The sequence below is a fragment of the Citrus sinensis genome, chromosome 1 (genome assembly GCF_022201045.2).
Source record: "Citrus sinensis cultivar Valencia sweet orange chromosome 1, DVS_A1.0, whole genome shotgun sequence".
Classification (NCBI taxonomy): domain Eukaryota; kingdom Viridiplantae; phylum Streptophyta; class Magnoliopsida; order Sapindales; family Rutaceae; genus Citrus; species Citrus sinensis.
The window spans coordinates 22,171,436-22,196,708 of record NC_068556.1 but is presented as its reverse complement, the minus strand read 5'-3'; the positions used below and the strand labels follow the sequence as shown (position 1 = coordinate 22,196,708).

Here is a 25,273-nt window from a genome sequence, read left to right as displayed (position 1 = left end):
GCAATCCACCTTAACGATATGCATTCAAATGGCTACCCCGCTCTTCTTGTTGATGGAGTAGAGCCACAAAGTATTCTCCTTCCTCGTGAGCTTGAATAGGTCTCACATTGATTTTTACAAATAGTTCCTCCAGCTTTTGTAGAATTTATTGTTGACCACTAGACAAAGGACCCACTTCATTCTCCAACTTCTCAACTTTAGAGTCCAGGCCCTGTATCCGATAACAGTGTGGTACCTATCGAACGGCGTTCCTATTTTGTTTCCGTAAACCTATGATGATAGTTAAACCATAGAAAATTTGGCTTATTGAGGAGCTTTGGCCACCGTAAGGTCCGTAACAATTGAACTTAACTTGATAATTTTTTGATATCCTTTCACGTTACTTGCATCGCCATTAAATAAATGAGTTACAACTAAAACACCAAATAAATAAGAAGTAAAATCGTAACAACATAACTATATAAACACTAGTCTATACTAGCTTACTGGACTCAACAACAGCTCTTAACATATTCAACTAAAGGTAAATAATTATCTTAAATAATAACTTACAATAAAAGACATAAATTGAAACTTAAAAAAAGGTTTTTTAGTCATTATCAAAGATTGACATTTCTAAAAATCAATAGCTAAAGATTAATTGTGCTATAAAGTACCGATGAAAAAATAAATAAATAAATAAAACTTATTGAATTGAGTAGCCTCAATAATCTCATGGCAATGAAATAATGTATAAATATGAGAAGGATCGGTGATCCTGTATAAAAATTACACTATTTTTTAATACCAATTATAGCCCTTAGATTAGAGAATGATAAATGGCCTTCAAAGATACGCATCGAACAAGTATAGCTATCACTATATTATGTGATTCATATTAAAGTAAATGGTGATTATCCACCAACCACTTGTTTTTTTCCAATATTTTTAAAAATACACAAAAAAAAATTTTTTACAGTGGTCCACCTGAAGTTAACATTTTTTCACTAGTCCACTCCCGTCATAACACTGTTAGAATTTTGTTGACACCATAAGGGCAAAATTGTCATGTCACCACAATAGAAAAAATGACAATGTTTTATGTTCTTTCTTTTCTTTCTTTTATTTTGGACATCTGTTAAGGTTTTGTTTTTGGATATTAGAAATTTTTGATTAAATTTAAATTGTTTTATTTTATAGATACACGCATAAGATGCAAAAGTAATTCAAATCTGACATCAAGGATGGAAATGGAAGTTTTGCTGGGTTTCTACAGTACCGTATTGAACTTGGAAAATTTTAAATGATATATTTTTGGTATTTATTTAATGCAAATAATAATTTTACATTTAGGGGCAAAAAAGTCATTTGATTAATATTCTATTAAATCTATTAACTGCGTTATGACGGAAGTGGATGAGTGAAAGGAATGTTAACTTCAGGTAGAGGTTACCCAAAAAAAAAAGATTTATATGTTTCTAAAAAAGCTGAAAAAAATAGGTAGTCGGTAGATAATTACCATAACTGAAAGATGGGTGAGGAATAGTTCCTTCCATGCTCTCGGTAACAGAAAACATTCAAAAAAATTTAAGACTGAGGACACTGAAAATTTCTTCGAGAGCAGCCAGAGAGAGCTAATTTCACCTATTCCACACCCGTAGGGTTAGACAAATCCTGCCATTACCAATTCCAGCTATGTTTTTGTTATACAATCCGTTCACTTATTTGTTCAAACAACCAAAATATAAAAAAATTAAATAATTATTCATATACAGCAGTGATTTCTCTCTGTATTTATTTTCTTTCAATTACATTACAATTTGCTCATATTTTTAACTAGAAATATATCTTTCTTTTTGTTTTTTCATTTAGTTCTGCGAGGATGCAGACTAAATATCTTGACCAATACAAGTTAGATCTACTTCTCAATCTTTAAAATAAAATTAATTACCCTACAAGTATCCGGCCCACCAGAAGGGACTCGGAGCCTTATAATTTCTCTTATTCATTATTATTATTTTTTCCTTAATTTTGCTAGGTAACGGCGTTGCCGAATTAAAGGAAATTTTGATGGAGTGCGCAAGAAAAGAAGATAAAAGTTACAAAGAACAAGCAACGACGCTGATTGGTACCAATCAAAGCTTGACTGTAATTGTTAAGTAGAATTCTCTCGGGGAGAGAATAGACCGCTGAATTTAGATAAAATACTTGCTGCCCTTCTTTATTGAATAGGATGAAATTTAAGTACCTCAATTTTAACGACTACTAAACTCAAGATCACAATCGCTATAAACAACTCATTATATCGCAAATAAATAGCCGAACGGCATGACCTATTCCTTTGCAAACATGTGAACATTGTCCATCAACTTCGATTAGGACCCTCTGACAGGAACACGTTGTGAACCTCCTGGCTTATCAGATGCTTTTACCAATACCTCCCAGAAATGGCAGGACCTTTTTATTTCCGTTTGAAAAATGGTACGCCCACGCCATTTAAAGCTCCCTCGGCAGGGAACGCATTCTAACTCCCTAACTTGAGTGTCCAAACTAATTAATTTATTCACATTTTAAACATATAAAACGGCATTTTATTTTTCTTTTCGGCCTTGCCGTATTGTGCTGAAGGGGTTCTAAAGGGATGGTGGTTCTATCATTGTTGTTTTCGCTAATAAACAGCATTGAAATAAATAATTACATGCCAAGAGCACTACATTCTATATGCAATTGACAAAAAATTAATGTGCCATTGATTACTTTCTATAAAAACTAAACAGTACTCTTCTAGCATATAGTCACATAAAATGCAAGTTCCGTAATGAAACCTAATGCTCTGTTTTAACAAGGTAGTTTTGCCATAAAAATTGAAAGAAATGGCACAATAATATATTCCGCGTCATTCAACATTTAGCCTATGTCGATAAGTAGAGGCAAGGAAGATAATTCTGTTAACAAATGTGAGTATTGTACGACCACAGATTGGAGACCGGCACGCACAACCCAATAAAATTACTTATTATCAGTTGAAAACAATATTCCTTGAAGCTCCAAAAAGCTGAAAATCAGTCCCAAACGTATGTGTGGGATAATTTCCTACCTAATTGGAGGGAAAACAAATGTAACGAGAAATTTGTCGACGAAAGAATGCTAACTAAGAAAAATTTGAAGTTCAGAATTTTTATAACACGCTGAAACATAAAAATAACCAAAATAAAAGACAAGATTAAATAGTTTATAGGGTTCTGCCCAAATTTAGCTACTACTATTTAGTTAAAAAGGTGTGGAATTACACAAAATCATTATTCTATAGTCTCACACCAGTGATGGAACTAAATCAAGGATTCAAAAGCAATTCTATAGAAAAATAAGCCATACTTTATGGAGCTACTCATGTCTACCAAGCAAAGAAAGAAACAAAACAACACCAGCTATCTAATCCATCTCCTTCTTCTTCCATCTTGCTCTTCGCCACTGCCTTCTTTGCAACATTCTTCTTCTTTTGCTTGTCCTGTCCAAATTCTCCTGTAGCAAAGATGGAGTATACAGCATCATAGAGACTAATTAAACAAGCGAAATTACTGCTACATGATGGGACAAGAAAGTTAAGATGACCAAATTAAAACAAAAAGAAAAAGATTGAAAAAAAAAACAAACAAGAAACCTATTGGCCGAAGTGCTTACCTTTATTTTGCGGTTAAAAGTTAATAGAATATCCAAGCTTTACCCTAATGACACGCCAAATAAGACGATGTAATGTCCAGAGCAGAGGCCATGAGAGTACACTCGCGCCAATATACCATAGTAACGACGAGCCGCCCATACTTAGAGTAAACCATCCAAACCTTGTGTGGAACGACAGAATAAATATTGAGCAAAACTCAACCAGAATAGATATTGTGGCTAGTAACAGACAGATGTGACTGATCATTAACTGAAGTGGTATGCAGTATAGAAAACCATTTACTGAATGCCGTGACATGATTAGATCCAGAAAAAGGGACAGCGACACACTTGAGGTTAATATGGCAAATCCATGTGCCGCACCAAAAAGTTTAACTAGAACCCTTTCGACTCCATTACTGAGTGGCACACCATTATGTTCTCCTGGTATTTCAGAAGGAGATCCTGTAAACACGATTGTGGCATTGAGCGTTGTCACCACCAAACAGGTTCCGGCTATGGTTGTTATCCATTTGCTTGCACCTTTGACTAAATCTGCATGTCGGTGGAGAAACAACTCCAGGGGAGTTGCACCAAGTTCACATTTAGCAGTTCCTTTAATTGCCCCAAGCTTAGTTTCTAGAGAACTCCCAGGTTCAGTTCCTTTAATTTCCCCAAGCTTAGTTTCTAGAGAACTCCCAGGTTCAATCCCTCTGGTTGCTCCAACCTTAGTTCCTCCAATTCTCCTATGCTCATTTCCAGATTCCCCATGCTCAGTGCTGCCCTTGATTCTCTCATTTCTAAGCTTTGGAATAACAAACCGTTCTATTTCCTACAATCAAATTAGCAAACAACTATTTAGAAAAATAATATAATCTAAATTAAAAATACATAACACTGTAATATATAATCAACTAGGAATAATGTCAAAACATAAACTTCACCATGAAATTCAACAATTCTTCCTGCAATTGTACGACTGGCCATGATAAAGCATCGCTCCCCGTATTAGTGTATCTTGCAGCACAATGAAGGATATTTTCACCTTGCTTGTCTTTTATGTCTAACAGCTGCTCCGTTCTGACACCACCACCATACAATAGCCTCAACACACTCCTCTGACCGTGAAGAACTGCTACATGAAAAAGAGTCTGGCCTTTACAATTCAATGAATTAACCAACTCAGGAAAATCATTGACAATAGTAGTCAAGAACTCCATATTGCCAGATTTCGCGGCAATGAACAGCATCTCTGAAGCTTTTGCCATAAATGAATCTTCTCCTCCCTCACTCAGGTCCGTAGAATTCAGTCTTCCCCAAAGATCTTTGACAATCCTAAGAGCCGGATTCACTTGCCCCTCCCTTCTTAAGACTATAAAGAAAACGGAAAAAAAAGGTTATTAATTCAAACACTATAAACCTATCATGAGAAATTGTGTGTAATGTACAACAACAATTATCAAGTTTGGAATCATTTTTTAGTAGTATTTATTTTGTAATGTTACCAAACGTCAGCATATGGTAAGATTTTGTAAAAAAGATATATGAGCTACAATTTAATAATTAATAGCAACATTTCAATTTTCATTATAATTTGTATTAAGTTAGAAGCATCAATATATAATTTCCATTAATGTAGCCATTTAAAATTGCTATACCATGGTAGCATTTAGATAGTAGCATATTCAGAAGGATATGTATTATATATATTAAATATTGCAGCATTTTAGAAATGCTACCAACTGAGTTTAGTCTCAATAGGGAAAAATATGCTAATGAACCCCTCTTACATGAGTAACATGAAGATACAAATAAAAATTATTTCACTATCATTCTCTTTTACACCCCAAATTTGGAATGTCTCGTCCTCTCTCTCTCTCTCTCTCTGTGTCCTGTTCTTTTTCTCGGAATGGGGCTTATTTCTAACTTTTTCCTTCTCTCTTACTAAAGCTGTAAGTACTTTCGAATTTCTCATCCTTCCTCAGTAAATCAATGACCCAAATATGCTTTCATTCAAGCTGAGATAATTATCTTTGTTCTAATAAGATTTATAAGTTAGGGTTTTGTTAAAATTTATCAAGCTTAGTGTGATTATTCTCTCCCAGCTGTCTTCTAATATCAATAATTAAAGCCTTTTATTTTCATCTATTGATTTTTCAGATGGGATTTTAATTTCTAATGAGTAGAGATGAATGATAGGTTTCTAACCAATGCAATTAATGTACCCAATTTAACTCACAAGGGGTTAGATTTTGGGTTATGTGTAAATAATAATGTATCTATGAATTGTATAAGCTATAATGAAGTATGAATTTTTGCTTCATTTTTGTAGGTTGGATGCAAGCAATTTTACACACCAATGTATGTGAATTTATTATTTACTTCTGGAATTGATATTGGAATGTCAATCACTGGCTTTTTCTGTTGGACATGTGCATAAGGATTAAAAAGCCGTAGTCTTCACTTATTGATTCTGTTTCTCATTTTTTTTTTTTTTTGGAAGTAATGTTTAAACTGTGGTTAAAAAATAAATTTGCATTGCTCAGTAGATATTCAACTTTTAAGAGTTCAACATTCATTAGTAAATTTATTTATATAAACTGTTCCTGAAATTTCTAAGATTTGAAGTTTTACAGTGGTAGGGAACTCTGTAATCAGTGAGAGGAAACACATCATTCAGTTCACTGCATGTATCGGAAAATTAGAGAGAAAAAGTTGTTAAAAATGCTTTCGAATGATTGTACGGATAGAAATAAGCCTATTTTTGTTCCTCCCCACTAAATTTAACCCGCGTATTAGGTGACACTTGACTATAGCAAAAGCAGTCATCTCAGCTTTTTCATGGTTATTAGAGATATTTTGCTTTTTCATTGATAATTACTGGGTAATATTTCTTTGTTCTCTGTGCTTATGTAAAATCATTCACTTGTTTTCTGAATTTTCATAAATCAGGTTGGCCTTTTTACGTTCCATATTTCTGGAATCCCTAGTTTGTCAAATTATATATTGGTGGAGAAGATTAAACAAAATGAATAGTGTTGTTGTTAGTTCGTCTTCTTATCATTTAGAATAATCTACAAAGGCAAATCTTTAAGTAAACTCCATGTGTAGCTTCGCCAAACCAAAACAATTCAACGTAGTTCACCATTAAAGTTCTTATGTTGATGATGTATATTTCAAGGTTCCCCAGGATTTGTACATATTATTTGTCGGTCAATAATATTCAAGAAAATATCAACGCAACATTAGTAAAATGCTACAAATACTAATATAGGACATTTCCAATGCTATAACAGATAGGCAAATAACATTCCCAATGGTACTAGATATTTCTAATGATAGAATTTATCGGTAGTAATGATGCACGATTCATTTATTGAATGCAAGGATGTATTATAAAAGTTGAGTATATGAGAAACTAACCGTAATTGCAAATCCTCTCATACACTCCTGGAGTAACAAGAAAATCCTTTGGTCTTCCAGCCAAGGTCTGCAGAGGTTTCCAGATCTTATTCTCATCCGGAATATCATGGAGATTTGTAATTAATGCTAATGCAAAATCTGGTTACCAAAAAAAAAGAACATTTAAATTTATAAACATATATAAAATGAGGAGCTAAGGTAATGATGAAAAAAATGAAATAATTTTGAAAATAACAAAAAACTTACCATATTTGCCAACTTTGATGCTAGTAACAAAAGCATCGAACAATTGTGCCTCTGTGAAACTAGCCTTATGCTCATCGTACAGATAGGATGCTATCTCCATTTGTTCGAAGTACAAAGCCTTGCAAAGTGGCGTGGCCTGATCGTGCCCCAAGACACTCAATAAGCCCCCGTTCTTTGACAACATCTTCACCACTGCATCCCTGTTTCCCGCAATAACAGCAATGAGGAAAGCAGTGTTTCCCTGCTCGTCTCTTAGTGCCAAGTCTTCCACTTCCATTCTATCCACCACTTGTTCTATAAAATAAGGGTGCTTTTCGACGGCTGCCAAATGAAGAATTGTATCTCCACGACTGGTGATGGCGGCACGTATCAAGTCAGGATTTTGCTGAAATTTAGTCTCAAAAGCTGCCCAATCCCCATCACGAGCAGACTTTTGTAGTTCCCTCCTGACTGATAATACTGTTTCACATGAAGAGATAATCAAAATAACAGTTTGATTGAATTGAAATATAAATTATAATATTTTGATAGAGAGATATCCACCAGTAGATGAAGGAAGCACAGCTGGCGGATTTTCTTCGCTAGTAGATGAAGGAAGCACAGCTGGTGGATTTTCTTCGCCTTGATGACTTGCTGATCCCCCAGTAGATTACTGAGATTCTAATTCTACATTTCTTTGCTCTAGTCTTTGTCTAATCAACTCCTCATTTAATAGTGCTCTTGCTCCTCTTGAACTTTGCTGACCAGATCCTAAAATAACAATTCCACATAATTTTAAATCTGAGAAAAAATTAGACACTTGTTACCAACTCTAATAAGAAAAGAGAGTGCAAATACCCGTTAAAAAGTCCATAACTTTCCCAAAAATAGTCGACATTTTCTTCTTGTTTTCTAAATAAATAACCTTCAAAACAAAAAAAAAGATGTTACGTTATCAGTGGCAGTTGATCCACAAATGCACAACTAACTCTATAAAGCAAGAGACTGAAAATGCTATAAGAACATGGAAGAAAGGTATTCATTCAGATGCTTTTGAGTAACCACACACCTCTACGCAATCAAGGATGTATCGGATTAAACTTGCACTCTTCGAGTGAGTGTCAACTCCAAAAAAATAGAAAGATCAGAGATGAATATTAAGAATGGAAAGAGAGGTTGAGAAAGAGAGAAGAGTCGAGAGAAATAGAAAGAAATATTTTGTTTCCTCCTGCCCCAAACGAATTCGTTCTGCTCTACATATATTCCTCTGTCTAAGACGTTAGCAAAAATATTACAGCTCAGCAACTTCTAACAGAAAATATGACAGCAAAAACAAACCACCAATCATAAGGTACTAGCAATTTCACTACACGACATAATCCTTAAACAACTCAGGGGCTCTTCTAACTCATGTGCTTGCGTACCGTTCCTCATGAGCTGATTCTTCCCCAACCTGTGATGTGGCTTCCTTCATGGGCTGTTCATAATTGGACTCGTTGTTGGGCTGCCCTTCTTGTAAACAATCTGGTTGATCTGGCTGAATGTGGAAGGTTGTATCAACATGCATCCACTGGGAAACCAGAGTCTTACTTCAAGACTCTCACTAATTGGAATCAAAACGACCCCCCACCTTAGTTACCAGTACTTATTACTTAAAAGCCCGACTAAATTACACCCTAAATTACTTTTCACTGATTCGAAATATCTCATGTGTGTGTATATATATAATAAAGTTCTAGATAGTTCCTAGTGTAGCAGCTACCACATGGTTTTGAAATTTTTGACTGGACTTTGGGTTACATAAAAGCTGCATGCAGGCAGACGCAATATGTTATTGCCATATTTACCTAAGCAAATGAAACTGATCACTGCTGCAAATGAAAGGTTTCTGTTTCAGTTAAATATATAGTTCTGAGCTCTCAGACTCTCAGTCTGAGGATGTTCGGTAACAAACAATCTACCCTGACCTTGTTAACTGCTAGCAGTGCTCTTCCACATCCCCAACTAGCCGATCGAGGTCCTAAAAAGCAATTGTGGACAATATGGAACACATATGCAATAGTTTTTCAGTTAAACTATTGAAACCTTGCCTACGCCTAGGACGTGCTGGGCTGCCTCCTTGTAATTGAGTTTGAATTAATGAGAGTTGAAAGTGGACTCAAATAGCAAATTTTAATTTTTTTAAACATCAAAAAGGAAATAATAATGAGAAAAAAATTTATTTTTTAAGTTTATACAGGAAATTGAAAATAGATGAGGAGATTGACAAGAGTGAGGATTAATTAGTAGAATCATGTTGATTAGAATATGAAATATTTTGAGGAAACATAAAAATGAAAATAGTATCATGGTCATGTGGATGTAAAGAGTTAGAGAGAGAAAACATATTGGAGTTTAATTATATTTATTATGTCCTTTAATATAATTAGGGCACGAGAAGAGTTTTATAAAAAGATTATAGAGGGTGCCAATAGTCCAACTCCTAAAATAATTTTGACATCCACTCCTAAAATAATCATCTCGCTATTTTAAATATTTGACCAGCAAGTTAAATTTTTTTTAAATATATAGTGTAAACATAAATTTCAATAATATTAAACCTTCATATATCTAAATTTTTATAAACTTTATTATAATAAATTAAAATAAGCAAATTACATTTTCTCAACAATTTTTTAAAAAATTACATTAATTCACTAAATTGAAGTATATTAAAAACTTTATTACATTTGCATGACATAACACTAATAATAATAAGAAAACTTAACAAATAACGTTGCACTAAATGATACTGCCAATTCAATTCAAATTTGATAAATAACTCACAATTCATTTGTAATTTAAAAATAACATAATATTAATTAATAATAAAAATTCATTAAAAAATAGAGCAAAACATTCTTAGATTTAATTTTATTCATTTTAAATTCATTTATTTAAATAATATATAGTTCTATAATTTAATTAAAAAATTAAGATATAAAATTGAGAGTGTGCTTTTGCAAGCTTTCTCAGGTGCTATGTTTTTATGGCTGCGTGCCTAAAAAATTAAGTTTAGTCGAGCATACTGCATAGTCTGTATATGGGCTCACGTGCATATTATATCATGCTGTGTGATATGTCGAAACTTGCTTGTGGCATACCATGTTGTAGTGACGTGTACCATGCCTCGCCTAGCCCATTGGATATCTCTAAACGTATATAATAAAAGCCATTTATTAAACGACACCATTACTTAGTTGTTTAGCAAAATATATAAATTTTTAATTCTTTTATGGAATTTCTTCACAACAATTATTAAATGAAAATAAGGACAGGGGTAGATGTTTTCATTATTACTGGAGACGATTTCACCTTTAACAACCATGCATGCAAAATTCCCCTGATCACTTTTTAATTTCCACAAAAATCCAAAGAAAAGTGTGAAAATTTTCATGAGTTGGAAGAATAAAACATGAGAAGTCAAATAATTAAAACAACATTGAGGTTTATTTGGATGAACTTGTATGACTATGACTAATTTACTTGTGAATGTTCATGAAAGAATAGATGTACAAGTAAAGATATAAAAAATGAAGCTTAATTATATTTATTTTTAATTTTACTAAAAAAATTGACTGTAAAATTTTTTAATAAACATAAAATAATTTAAATAGTTTAATTTGTCTTGCAGACTAATAATATTAGAATATTTTTAAAATATAAATTGATTTTTAAAATGTAATTTATTATATTTATTTTAATAATATATTTGTATTTATTATAAGAATTTTAAATAAATCTTTGTGTTAAATAGATTTTACAATTACTAAAATATATCTCATGTATTAATAATATTAAAATTATTTTATATAATATTGGAACAAATTTAAATTTTTATATATTTATTTTAATATTATGTTTCTATTTATCATAAAATTTAGTTTAATATAATAAAGATTGTAAAGTATTAAAATATTTTTTAAATATTGAAATTATTTTAAAATATATATATTGTTACATTTATTTTAATATTATATTTCTATTTTTTATAAAACATTTTTTTGAATTAATAGAGCCAAAGAGTGTTTTAGTTAAAAGACGGTCTTAATATCTCTTATTGAAAATATGGGGGTCTATATGACCTTTCTCTAAATCCTAGTCGTGTGAATGTCATTCTTCTTAACAGGAATAACAAAAGGATTATTAATTCTTTATTGGCTTATTTTATAATTAAGGTTACTATGTTTGCTACTAAAAAGAATTATTAACTAAATAAATTAAAACACTTTTACGTTGTTTTGTATATTTAAGAGTATAATATTGTTGTGTTTACTTATTGGAGTGAAAATGAAGAGTGTGAATTCCTCCTACTCATTTTTGGGGTGTGGAGTAAGATTCTCACTCTCATAAGGAGAATCCACTTCCACCTCTTGTCTTTTTACCCTTACTTTATTAAATATAATAATATAATTATATTTATTAAGATAAAATAATGTTACATTTGTTAAAAATAATTATATTAAACTTTTTAAATATATTATTATTTATTCATAGATAATTAATAATATTACTACATATTCATTTAATTTTAATGGTATTATAGTTATTTAATGTTGGTACTTAATAATAATAAATAATCTATTCTAAGGAAATAACAATTTTGTACTATCTTATTAACTCAAGAGGATTACAATAACCACCTAGAAAGGTTCTGCTAGAATCTAAAAAAATCCCAAACATTACGGCATGAAGCCACATGGCACTTTTGACACAGAGTATTCTCCTTCCTCGTGAGCTTGAATAGGTCTCTCACATTGATTTTTACAAATAGTTCCTCCAGCTTTTGTAGAATTTATTGTTGACCACTAGACAAAGGACCCACTTCATTCTCCAAACTTCTCAACTTTAGAGTCCATGCCCTGTATCCGATAACAATGTGGTACCTATTGAACGGCGTTTCTATTTTGTTTCCGTAAACCTATGATGATAGTTAAACCATAGAAAATTTGGCTTATTGAGGAGCTTTGGCCACCGTAAGGTCCGTAACAATTCAACTTAACTTGACAATTTTTTTATATCCTTTCACGTTACTTGCATCGCTATTAAATAAATGAGTTACAACTAAAACACCAAATAAATAAGAAGTAAAATCGTAACAACATAACTATATAAACACTAGTCTATACTAGCTTACTGGACTCAACAACAGCTCTTAACATATTCAACTAAAGGTAAATAATATCTTAAATATTAGCTTAAAATAAAAGACATAAATTGAAACTTAAAAGAAAAAGGTTTTTTAGTCATTACCAAAAATTGACATTTCTAAAAATCAATAGCTAAAGATTAATTGTGCTATAAAGTACCGATGAAAAAATAAATAAATAAATAAAACTTATTGAATTGAGTAGCCTCAATAATCTCATGGCAATGAAATAATGTCTAAATAGGAGAAGGATCGGTGATCCTGTATAAAATTTACACTATTTTTTAATACCAATTATAGCCCTTGGATTAGAGAATGATAAATGGCCTTCAAAGATACGCATGGAACAAGTATAGCTATCACTATATTATGTGATTCATATTAAAGTAAATGACGATTATCTACCAACCACCTGTTTTTTTCCAATATTTTTAAAAATACACAATTTTTTTTTTTGGGCAGTGGTCCACCTAAAGTTAACATTTTTTTCATTAGTTCACTCATGTCATAACACTGTTAGAATTTTACTGACATCATAAGGGCAAAATTGTCATTTCACAACAATAGAAAAAATGACAATGTTTTATGTTCTTTCTTTTCTTTCCTTTTATTTTGGACATCTGTTAAGGTTTTGTTTTTGGATATTAGAAATTTTTGGTTAAATTTAAATTGTTTTATTTTATAGAAACACGCATAAGATGCAAAAGTAATTCAAATCTGACATCAAGGATGGAAATGGAAGTTTTGCGGGGTTTCTACAGTACCGTATTGAACTTGGAAAATTTTAAATGATATATTTTTGGTATTTATTTAATGCAAAATAATAATTTTACATTTAGGGGCAAAAAAGTTATTTGATTAATATTCTATTAAACTTATTAACTGCGTTATGACGAAAGTGGATGAGTGAAAAGAATGTTAACTTCAGGTAGAGGTTACCCAAAAAAAAAAAAAAGATTTATATGTTTTTAAAAAAGCTGAAAAAAATAGGTAGTCGGTAGATAATTATCCTAAAGTAAAATATATCTTGATCACTTGCATACCATAACTGATTGGTGAGGAATAATTCCTTCCAAGCTCTCGGTAACAGAAAATATTCAAAAAAATTTAAGAGAGGACACTGAAAATTTCTTCGAGAGCAACCAGAGAGAGCTAATTTCACCTAATCCACACCCGTAGGGTTAGACAAATCCTGCCATTACCAATTCCAGCTATGTTTCTGTTATACAATCCGTTCACTTATTTGTTCAAACAACCAAAATAAAAAATAAGAAATTATTCATATGCAGCAATGATTTCTCTCTGTATTTATTTTCTTTCAATTACATTACAATTTGCTCATATTTTAAACTAGAAATCTATCTTTTTTTTTTAATTTTTCATTTAGTTTTGCGAGGATGCAGACTAAATATCTTGACCAATACAGGTTAGATCTACTTCTCAATCTTTAAAATAAAATTAATTACCCTACAAGTATCCGGCCCACCAAAAGGGACTCGGAGCCTTATAATTTCTCTTATTCATTATTACTATTTTTTCCCTAATTTTACTAGGTAACGTCGTTGCTGAATTAAAGGAAATTTTGATGGAGTGGGCAAGAAAAGAAGATAAAAGTTACAAAGAACAAGCAACGATGCTGATTGGTACCAATCAAAGCTTGACTGTAATTGTTAAGTAGAATTCTCTCGGGGAGAGAATAGACCGCTGAATTTAGATAAAATACTTGCTGCCCTTCTTTATTGAATAGGATGAAATTTAAGTACCTCAAGTTTAACGACTACTAAACTCAAGATCACAATCGCTATAAACAACTCATTATATCGCAAATAAATAGCCGAACGGCATGACCTATTCCTTTGCAAACATGTGAACATTGTCCATCAACTTCGATTAGGACCCTCTGACAGGAACACGTTGTGAACCTCCTGGCTTATCAGATGCTTTTACCAATACCTCCCAGAAATGGCAGGACCTTTTTATTTCCGTTTGAAAAATGGTACGCCCACGCCATTTAAAGCTCCCTCGGCAGGGAACGCATTCTAACTCCCTAACTTGAGTGTCCAAACTAATTAATTTATTCACATTTTAAACATATAAAACGGCATTTTATTTTTCTTTTCGGCCTTGCCGTATTGTGCTGAAGGGGTTCTAAAGGGATGGTGGTTCTATCATTGTTGTTTTAGCTAATAAACAGCATTGAAATAAATAATTACATGCCAAGAGCACTACATTCTATATGCAATTGACAAAAAATTAATGTGCCATTGATTACTTTCTATAAAAACTAAACAGTACTCTTCTAGCATATAGTCACATAAAATGCAAGTTCCGTAATGAAACCTAATGCTCTGTTTTAACAAGGTAGTTTTGCCATAAAAATTGAAAGAAATGGCACAATAATATATTCCGCGTCATTCAACATCTAGCCTATGTCGATAAGTAGAGGCAAGGAAGATAATTCTGTTAACAAATGTGAGTACTGTACGACCACAGATTGGAGACCGGTACTCATAGCCCAATAAAATTACTTATTATCAGTTGAAAACAATATTCCTTGAAGCTCCGAAAAGCTGAAAATCAGTCCCAAACGTATGTGTGGGATAATTTCCTACGTAATTGGAGGGAAAACAAATGTAACGAGAAATTTGTCGATGAAAGAATGCTAACTAAGAAAAATTTGAAGTTCAGGATTTTTATAACACGCTGAAACATAAAAATAACCAAAATAAAAGACAAAGATTAAATAGTTTATAGGGTTCAGCGCAAATTTAGCTACTACTATTTAGTTAAAAAGGTGTGGAATTACACAAAATCATTATTCTATAGTCTCACACCAGTGATGGAACTAAGTCAAGGATTCAAAAGCAATTTTATAGAAAAATAAGCCATACTTTATGGAGCTACTCGTGTCTACCAAGCAAAGAAAGAAACAAAATAACACCAGCTATCTAATCCATCTCCTTCTTCTTCTTCCATCTTGCTCTTCGGCAGAATTTTTACTAATAGAATTATTATCAAGTCCGTTTTGATGAGACTAGATAGACTCGCCCGGGGGGATTCGGGGCGGGTCGTTTCAGCGGTACAACAATTTCTTTTAAAAAATTGTTTATTCGTGCAAAGGCTGGGGCCAGTTAAAGTTTTGAACATTGGCTCAGTTGGTAATACATGCCTGATTAAAAATTAAATATTTGAGAGAAATTTCAAGCAGGTAACCATGTACATCGTATAATTACATAACAACCAACTCAGGTTCCATGAAGTACAAAACTCACAGGAAAACCAACTCTCTTTGGGAGACCTCTTGTTGACTACTTGATGAAGTTCTTCTCACCATTGCTTACAACTATTAATTTGATACAATACATAATATTAACCATTAGTGAATGCAGTTTCCTCACTAACAATAAACATCGATAAACGACTTCAAATAATCATATAAAAAGGGACATTTCCATGCAATGTCTTTAAAGGATGACAAAATCATTATTCTAGGCTATGCATATAAAATGTGAAATATAACTATAGTAGAAGCAAAGTGTATAAAAATGCTAAAGTTTGTGGATTTTAGAAAATGCTTCCATTCATAAGAAGGAACCAGAAACTAAAATTAAGAAAATAAAGACAAAAAGCAATAAACAAATTAAGATATGTTCACTATATTCTGAATAGAATTTGATATGGCCCTATGTTGACCTAGAACAACACTCTATGCCAAGATACAGAACATTTTCTATCATCCCCAATTCTACTTTCTGTGGAGAAAAGTTGAACGCCCAATTACGCAGTCGATTCTTACCTTCTAAGACCTTCAGTTTGATGTAGTCGATTCTTACCTTCCTTCTTACCAGCACCTCTATTTCATCCAAGTAGTGGGCATCCATTTTTCAGCCTAAAATACATTGTTATTTCTCTAAGCATTAACTAAACTTGTATCTATAAGCTATGTTGAATAATATAGATTAAAAAAATTAAAATAAAATTAGTTAAACCCAAATGTTGAACAATCAAAATACATTAAGAATCCTAACCATCTTGTCTACATTGAAACTACCTAAGACTTTGTTCACAAGGGGTAGCTGAAGGCCCAAGTCAGAACACTTAGAAAGTCATCACTCTTTTACCATTCAAATACATCCATTACCACGTCAATAACTCCAACCATCCACATTCATATTTCCACCAGCTATAACTAAAATTTCTAGAACAGTCAATTGATCGAATTTGAGGTATACAGAAACTAACATTACATACTGAAATAGAACACTTAGAATACTACCTCCAAGGTTCAAATGACAGCACTTCTTTGACGAACCTTCGCCTTCTCAGCATCAATTACAGACTCCACCAATTTCACAGCACTATCAAGCTTCCCTTCCGCATTCACCACAACATAATCGAAATTTTTCACGTGTTGCACCTCCTCTCTAGCTGTAGCAATCCTCACTAACAACTCCTCCCTATTCTCGGTCTTCCGCTCAACCAATCTCTCCACCAACGCCATCTCACTCTCTGCTGCCAGAAACACAAACACTGCCGAGTCCCCCAAAATCCTCCTCAAAGTCCGAGCTCCCTGAATGTCCACTCTCAACACAATATCATACCCTTTCGCCATGTACTCCCTAATTTGCTTCTTTGGAATCCCCTTGTAATCCCCATACACTAATGCATATTCCAACAGCTCATTTTTATCAACCATTTGTAAAAACTCCTCCTTTGACACAAAGAAATAATCTTTCCCATTCACTTCACCAGGCCGCATTGGCCTGCTAGTAGCAGTGACAACAAAATGAAGAGAATCACGAGATTCCCTCAGCTTCTTTATAACAGTATCTTTGCCAACCCCACTTGGACCACTAATTACAATTATCAAAGGATTGGGAGGAGGACAAACCGGATTTGAATCAAAGGCATGACCCAATGAAGCTTCAAGCGACCGTAAAAGCTCAATTTTGTTAACAGGGGCGGCCTGGGTATGATTCATTCTGATGTTTGATGAAAAAACAAGCGACGTTGGAGTTAAAGACAGAGAGTGATGGAATCTTTGATATTGTTTTTCACTTTTAATGGGGTTTCTTTGGAGGGCAAATGGGGACTTGGGTTTTGAGATGATGTAGAGAGAAAACGAAGTGGAGAGTCGACGAAACATCAGGAGAAGATTGGGCGTACTGTTGGGATCACAAATAGAGAAACGATTATGGGTTTTGTTGCAGACTTGCAGATCCGGTTAATTTAGGAGATTCTGCTCTTCTCTTCCGTTTTCGTTTTGTGACATCATTGGATACCGATATCTTTTCTGTGCGTCGCACCTTTTTTATTTTCTTTTGAAGAGATTATCATGTAATAACATGCAGATTCCTATATTTTGTAGATTTCTCAAACTGAGACATAGTTTTTTTTCCATTTTTTGTAGTAGGTCCCTAAGCTTAAGGTAGCGTTTTAATTTTAATTTTTAAAATCTGAATACAACTAAATTTAGTTGAAATCTCAATAAATTTAAACACAATTATTTAAATAACATGTTTCTTTTTTTTAATAATGAATATAAGTGACTACTTATGTATTTGTTAAATAAAAATAATTTAAATATAATTATTTAATATTTATGTCCTTATATGTTAAAACGAATAAAGAGATGAGATCTTATAGTTTACGAAATAATTATATATAATAGAGATATTATTTAGATATAAATTTTATTTTTTATTCAGATATCTTTCGATTCTAATAAAATTTATAAAAAATTACTCTTTACATTTAGATGTAAATATTAAAATATTAAATATAAATTATTAAAAAAAGAGTGAATTTAAAAAAAAAACTGAAATTAATAAAATTTTAAACTTTCAGCACTTAACATATAATCTCTAAGTCTTGAGGGTGATTCAAGCAATTCATGGAGGGTTTTTTTTTTTTTTTGATGCAAAAGTGTTTAGAAAGAACCTTTTTTTCGTAATATTAAATAGAATTTAGATGTGATTATGGTATGCTTATCAAGAAATCTTAAGTGTACCTTCTGCAGCCTAGGTTTTTTTTTTTTTTTTTGGAAACTGGAATTTCATTGATTGGAAGAACTACATATTTTTATCCTTAGATACATAAGTGGAAATCTCACTTGGAGCTTCCTCAATTCATACTTGCTCTATAGGATGACATAGAGCTAGTTTCACAAGATGATGCGCCGCCTCATTGCAAGTTTGTGGAGCAAAGAGTAATTTTACAGTGCTATGCGAAGAAGTCAAAGCTTCTTGTATTTCAGAGATTACCCACCCCACTTCGCACCTACTTGCAAATTTGTTTCCAATGAGATTAACAACATTAAGAGAATCAGATTCGATTATGGTCGGAGTCAACCTAATGTCGCTCGTTAGCCTAACTCCTTTATGTACAACAAGGGCTTCCACAAATTCTACATCTCCCAGAAAAGGTACTTGAGAAATGGAGGCTGCCATAACGTCGCCTACTGAATTGCGAACTAGGACTCCAATTCCAGCATGATTAGCCCTGGAACTGACAGCTGCATTAACGTTCACTTTATACCATGCCTGGGGTGGACTTTGCCAAGCCTACCTTGGGTTATTTGTCTTAGAGTTCCTATCGACTTGACCTTGCGTTGTGCCTGCTCTAAGTGAAGCCACTGATTCTCAGCTCGAGTGACAACGTCTTGCAGCTCACGAACATCATTACCATGGGTTAGATAATTCCTCGCTAACCAAATTGACCAACAAAAAACCACCCATTCTTCAAATTCATCTTTTATTAAAAGTGATGCTAGATGAATGGAAATGTTAGAAAACTCCATTGGCATTGTACTCTTGAGGCTATAATAGAACCTTGTCAACTTCCAAACTTTTTTCACTTGTTTACACCCCACAAAGGCATGATATGTATCGTCATAATCAAAACCACAACAAGGGCATATAGGAGCAACTAGAAGCTTTCTGTTATGTAAATTTAAATTGTTGGGTAGAATGTTGGAAAAAGCTCGCCAATAAAAAAAATTTGATCTTTGTTGGGAGAAATAATTTCTAAAAATACTTCCACCACCCCGTTTGATTACTAAAGGTAGGTGGCATATCTTTTACTTTCATATGAAATGCCACATAATAACCACTCTTGACTTTATATTGACCCCGGTTGTCGTATGTCCACACCAGCTGGTCTTCCAATGGTCTTCTAGGCAACGGGATTTTGAGAATTTGGTTTGCGTCTTCTTCTAGGCAATTCAAGGAGGTTGGGGATCTCTGTGGTACGATTGAAAAAAAATATCTTATTTTATAGATAACGTAAGACTTTAGTGATTATATCTGTTATTGTCTCACATTTAATTTTTTGGGTAATTGTTTAATTGGTAAGCCTGGTCGTGAGAAAAAGGAAAGATGTATTTTATTAAAAAAAAAAATAATTATGGCTTCACGCTGCTAAAAAAGCACCATCACCGTCTCGTCATCTTTTCGTTCCTCAAATAAAAATCCCAATATCGCCGTCTCGTCTCAGATATTACCATTAACCTCTTGACCCAAAATACCCAAATATCAATTTTGATTTTTGTCCTTCCAAAATCCCAATTTTCCGATCCCAACAACGGCGCCGAAACCCTAATTCTGGAATTAACCCAAATAAACAAAACACGATAGAATAATTTGTTTGTCACCCCATTCAATCAAACCCACCACCCTTGTTGATGGGCACAATTAGGGTTTGCAAAGACCCTACAAAACCCTCGATTACTCCAGTCACAACCTCCACCGCTCGCAACGAGACCATAAATGGGTCCCACCAGTTCAAGATCAGCGGCTATTCGCTTTCGAAGGGCATGGGCATCGGCAAGTACATAGCTTCCGATACTTTTATTGTGGGTGGGTATGCATGGGCGGTTTATTTTTACCCGGACGGTAAGAGCGCAGAAGATAACGCGGCTTATGTGTCGTTGTTTATTGCCTTGGCGAGCGAGGGAACAGACGTGAGAGCGCTGTTCGAGCTCACGCTTTTGGATCAGAGCGGGAAGGAACGGCACAAGGTTCATACCCATTTCGGAAGAACCCTTGAAAGTGGACCCTACGCGCTTAAATATCGTGGCAGCATGTGGTGAGTCTTTTTTTTTTTGCCCTTTATTTGTGATTGTTTTGTTAGTTATTGTGTGATTTGATGTTAATGTTTTAGGATGCAAATTGAGGCCCAGTCCCTGTAAATTTATGCGGCTAATATGTGTAGGAATCTATGTAATAAGATTGTAAAAGTCAAGAAATGCGGATTTTTTGGTTTTAGAAGTTAAAACCAAAAATTGTGCTACCGGTTGATGAATTTAAGTACCAAATAGTGGATTTTGGAAGTTTCTAGTGTTGGTTGGGGTTGTACATGTTTACTTAGTTCTTGTTAGAAGGTTATTTATATATTGTATATCTGCATTTGGAGAGTTTTACGATTTTTGGGGTTTTTTATGATATTGATGGAGTTCAGTTTGAATTACTCTTGATTCTTGCAATGTGCTTTAGAATTTCTTCTACAATTCACTGGGTGGCTGGTCTCTACACTGTTTTTTTTATTATTATTATTGCAAAAGCAGGGTCGTAGGAGGATGGTTTGTATATGGATGTTCTATGATTATTAAAACTCCATTGATCAGGCAAAACCTGCATTGGCACAATTGTTCTCTTTTCTGTGTTGTCAAAGAAGTCAGTGCTAGTTCTGTTATTTTCTGTGGTCTTAATTAACCGGGTTCCATTGTTGGGTATTTCAGGGGTTATAAACGCTTTTTCAAGAGAACTTTGCTGGAGACATCAGACTATCTTAAAGATGATTGTCTCTCAGTTAGCTGTTGTGTTGGGGTAGTTAAGTCATATACGGAGGGACCTAAGACATACTCAATTCCTGTGCCGCCTTCTGATATTGGTAAGCAATTTGGGAAGCTTTTGGAAGGCGGAAGGTTTACTGATGTGAATTTTGAAGTTGATGGAGAAAGGTTTGCTGCCCACAAGTTGGTACTTGCTACACGTTCACCTGTGTTCAAGGCACAACTTTTTGGTCCATTAAAGGATCAAAACACTCAATGCATTAAGGTGGAAGACATGGAAGTCCCAGTTTTTAAGGTTTACTCTCTCTCCTTTCGCTCTCTTCCTACAAACACCAGTCTTATGCATGTTGTTTTCCTGCATACCATTGCTAGTGAACAGCATTAATTTGTTCCTCTATGTTGAGCTTGTTCTTTTGAAAATCTATTTTTGGCCCCATACAACTTGATGTAGTTTCTATCGAAAGGAGAAAAAAAAAATGTATGCATGTGTGGACATATAAATCATTGTCTCTGTTCTTGTTTTCCTTTCCCTTATCCTACATTCTTCCACTATTTTCTGAATGGTAAAATGCTTTACACTATAGTCTTGGCTCCTGTCGTTGAAAACCGTGATTGGCTTCAGTCATTGGAGACGAAAAATTCAACCTTATTGCTTGCTTTTATTTGTTTGTTTTTGTTTTCCTTTTCTTGCAGTCTTTTTTGGAAATGGATATCCTTTCCACAACATGTCACAAGGGAGTTTGAGTTTTTAGTAATGTCTTTGGTTCGGGTGATTGGGTGAAGGTTCATTCCATTTTCATGTTTATAAAATGGCATTGATAGATTATTAAGCTTATTCATTTTGACTGTTGTGGTGGACGTTTCTTCTGCTTTTGGCTATAATAGGCTATTAATAGTTGCAAGATGGGTTGGATTACTGTATACAAATAGTTGTGTTCACCTAATGTGCTGCATATAAGCAAACGTGTTTAAATACTCCATTGAGCTCTTTGGGAACCTTTAATTATGATCTGTATGTTATCTGTGATACATAATTTATAAAATTATAGGAAGAGGTAGCTTCATCTGTTGGTTGCCTTTGTGAGGTGAGTAATTACATTGTTGTACAGGATGATATGTACAATTGTACATCTGGAACCTTCTCCTAAGGCGCTGCTACTGTACCAATTTCTTACTCAACCTGGCTGAGGTTTACAATCTTCTTGCTTCTATTCCTGACTGCCGCTGCTATTTGCATTATTTCTATGCCTGAGCAGTTTTATGGTATAAATATTTTTATATTTTGAAACACCTGTGGAATATAAATATAACCTAACTGTTATTTGATTTGTTGAGCATTTATTTTGAATGTTTTTTTCTGACAATGTCTCAGCTGTGTCTAGCAGCGCTCAAGCCAAAAAGATAGTTTGAGAAACTGCCATGAGACAGTTGTATCCAACTATTTGGGTTGTGATTAATATGTAATATTCTAAATTGAATCAACTTTAACTTTCTAAATTTCTGCTGGACTTGCTATTTTGATTCAGTTTCTTAGGATTTTACTTAGCTCACATTGCTATGGATTATAGCAAAGAGATGCCGGCATGTGTTTCTGTATCTCTTCCTTCTCTATTCATAATTTATCTTTTTTCATCTAGGCACATTCTTCTTCTAAGTTAGAGTTGGTGATGATATGCTGCTCTTTGTTCCATTTGATCAGGCTCTGTGGAATGTTTAGTCATAGTTAGGTGTTGCACAGTGCATAAGTAAGCTCAGATGTAGATTTGGATGTAGATGTATTCTTGCTAATGTCGTTTGGATATATGCACAGGCATTATTGCATTTTATCTACTGGGATGCTCTGCCAGATATGGAAGACCTTGTTGATCTGAGTCCAAAATGGGCTTCTACACTGATGGCTCAGCATCTTCTTGCTGCAGCAGACCGGTATGCACTTGAGAGGCTCAAATTACTCTGTGAGGCTAAGCTCTGTGAAGATGTTGCTATAAACACTGTTGCCACCACGTTGGCCTTGGCAGAGCAGCATCACTGTTCCCAACTGAAAGCTGTTTGTCTCAAATTCATTGCATCACCTGAAAATTTAAAAGGTAGATAAATTCAGACTCTATGATTTATGATGTGTTTGGAGAGCGTTCTTTGATAGCAATACTAACAACAGGATTTGTTGACCTTTTTTTGCAGCTGTGATGCAAACAGATGGGTTTGAATACTTAAAAGAAAGTTGCCCTTCTGTCCTCACCGAACTGCTACAATATGTGGCCAAAATAGGCGAGCATTCTGTCATTGCTTCAGGGCATGGGAACGAGACATTACCAGATGGCTGTGATGTCAATGGGAGGCGGGTGAAGCAGAGGGTACATTGATAAAGGAATGACTGGTCTTCCATTATCTTTACCACCCCGGAAAAAAAAAATGTTAGGTCCAAACATTTTTGGATTATACTAACAGTTGATAAATTATTTGTTAAATATAATATTAGTGGTTCATTGATATTTTCTACAATTTTTGAACATCTGGGTTTTGAAAGTTTGTTTCCTGTGCAGTTCCTGGAAGTTAAAAGACTGGTGAATCGATTTTAAGCTGCACCTGCAGCAACTGTATGCGCTTTGCTATAAAATTTGTTTTATCATCATTTCATACATATTTCCGAGAATAGGTAGGGGAAAGCTTGTGTAGCTTTCTAAAGGGATGCGTGCCCTTGACACCCATGGCTATAGTGTAGATATGCATATTATAATTTATATCTTTCAGACGGACGTGCGCATTCAAGAAAAAAATACTCTAGACAAACAAAATTGAATTAGAAATGAATTTAGTTTTTTAATTTTTTTATTTTATTTGAGACTGTGTCATACTTGCATTTCATACATGAGGTATATGGTTTGTATCTCAATAAGTATAGCATCTTACATGTCTTTTCTAAATCAATAACAAACTACGATTAATAGTAACACGACTTAAACTATAAATTTAGGAGCTATCTATAATAACTAGAGCTGTCAAAATTAAACGTGATTCGATTATCTAAAACAAACCTGAAAAAAGTATAGGTGATCAAATTTGATACCATTATTAGATGGATTGGATTTGGATGGACACTATTATTTTTTTAATCGGGTTAAGGTTAAAGTTCTTGATTTATTTACTTTATCAATGACATGATTACACAATATTTACTTATAAAATTTTATGTAAATTTATAATCATAATAGTGTAAATATGTAAAATATTAGTAGATATGTATAATTTATAATATTGATATATAATATTATTTACATATATGTAATTAAAACTGTAATAATATAAATATGTAGTATTTTGGTAGATATGTATATTTTATAATATTGTTAAATTTTGTGTGTGTATAAATTGAGTGGGTTAAAGTTCTTAACTCATTTATTCGATCAATGACAAGATTACACAGTGTTTCATTTACTACATTTTATATAGATTTATAACTTCAATAATGTAAATGTGTAAAATATTAATATATATGTATATTTATAATATAGATATAAATATTATTTGCATATATGTAATTAAAACTTCAACAGCGTGCAAATATTTGATGTAAATTTTATTAAATATATAGATATTAAGTGAGTTATTCGATAACTCGTTTATTTTCCGTGTCGAGTTAGAATCTTAATATTTTGACACGACACAAAACTAATACGACGCGGTGATCTATTTGGTCAGCTCTAATCATAACTATGTAAACATAGTATTACTGTTACATTCGGTTACCATTTATAGTTAGCCAACCAACAAATACCATAACAACTTGTACCCGATGGTGATGAGGTCACCAAACAATTCAAAATATGCATATAATTTTTTTTACCAATGATTACGAATTTATTAGGTAAAATTTTGGGTAAATTTGTACTTCAATTAATAAAATAACTTAATCCCAAACAGGTACAAAATATGAGAAACGAGTAAAAGAAACAGGAACATTATTGGTTCTGATGTACTCGAAATTTATTACATTTCTAAAGGTTTCG

The 25,273-nt window shown here is 33.2% G+C and overlaps 2 protein-coding genes across 6 annotated transcripts; one reads left to right on the top strand and one right to left on the bottom strand.

Annotated features, from left to right (window-relative positions):
* Positions 1-15,254: 15,254 nt before the first annotated feature.
* Positions 15,255-17,788, bottom strand: LOC102611133 (guanylate kinase 3, chloroplastic-like). 3 transcript variants are annotated; one of them, XR_001509161.3, is made up of 3 exons: positions 16,752-17,788; positions 15,748-15,818; positions 15,255-15,644 (listed from the first exon to the last, which is right to left on the bottom strand). XR_001509161.3 is itself a non-coding variant. In XM_052443202.1 (2 exons), exon 1 carries the CDS (start codon positions 17,619-17,621, stop codon positions 16,761-16,763), a length of 861 nt encoding a protein of 286 aa, XP_052299162.1. In that variant the 5' UTR covers positions 17,622-17,788; the 3' UTR covers positions 15,257-15,644; positions 16,752-16,760. The 3 variants fall into 3 exon arrangements, 2 of the variants coding, with proteins under 2 accessions (XP_052299162.1, XP_006489242.1); XM_052443202.1 differs by lacking the exon at positions 15,748-15,818 and having other exon boundaries at positions 15,257-15,644; XM_006489179.4 differs by lacking the exons at positions 15,255-15,644; positions 15,748-15,818 and adding an exon at positions 16,108-16,364.
* A 1,864-nt stretch (positions 17,789-19,652) lies between these two features.
* LOC102611624 (BTB/POZ and MATH domain-containing protein 2) lies at positions 19,653-23,898 on the top strand. 3 transcript variants are annotated; one of them, XR_003067206.2, is made up of 4 exons: positions 19,653-20,560; positions 21,213-21,561; positions 22,376-22,529; positions 23,077-23,225. XR_003067206.2 is itself a non-coding variant. In XM_006489181.4 (4 exons), exons 1-4 carry the CDS (start codon positions 20,157-20,159, stop codon positions 23,627-23,629), a joined length of 1,212 nt encoding a protein of 403 aa, XP_006489244.1. In that variant the 5' UTR covers positions 19,653-20,156; the 3' UTR covers positions 23,630-23,898. The 3 variants fall into 3 exon arrangements, 2 of the variants coding, with proteins under 2 accessions (XP_006489244.1, XP_024958550.1); XM_006489181.4 differs by lacking the exon at positions 22,376-22,529 and adding an exon at positions 23,448-23,898 and having other exon boundaries at positions 23,077-23,353; XM_025102782.2 differs by having other exon boundaries at positions 22,376-22,455; positions 23,077-23,224.
* The last annotated feature ends 1,375 nt before the right edge of the window (positions 23,899-25,273 follow it).

What these genes read in the sequence shown, in the direction of transcription:
- LOC102611133 (XM_052443202.1), bottom strand. Translation starts at nt 17,621, where the DNA reads ATGTTTCGTCGACTCTCCACTTCGTTTTCTCTCTACATCATCTCAAAA.
- LOC102611624 (XM_006489181.4), top strand. Translation starts at nt 20,157, where the DNA reads ATGGGCACAATTAGGGTTTGCAAAGACCCTACAAAACCCTCGATTACT. An exon ending in TGGAAGTCCCAGTTTTTAAG is followed by an intron (nt 21,562 to 23,076) that starts GTTTACTCTCTC and finishes ATATATGCACAG; the next exon opens with GCATTATTGCATTTTATCTA. An exon ending in ATCACCTGAAAATTTAAAAG is followed by an intron (nt 23,354 to 23,447) that starts GTAGATAAATTC and finishes CTTTTTTTGCAG; the next exon opens with CTGTGATGCAAACAGATGGG.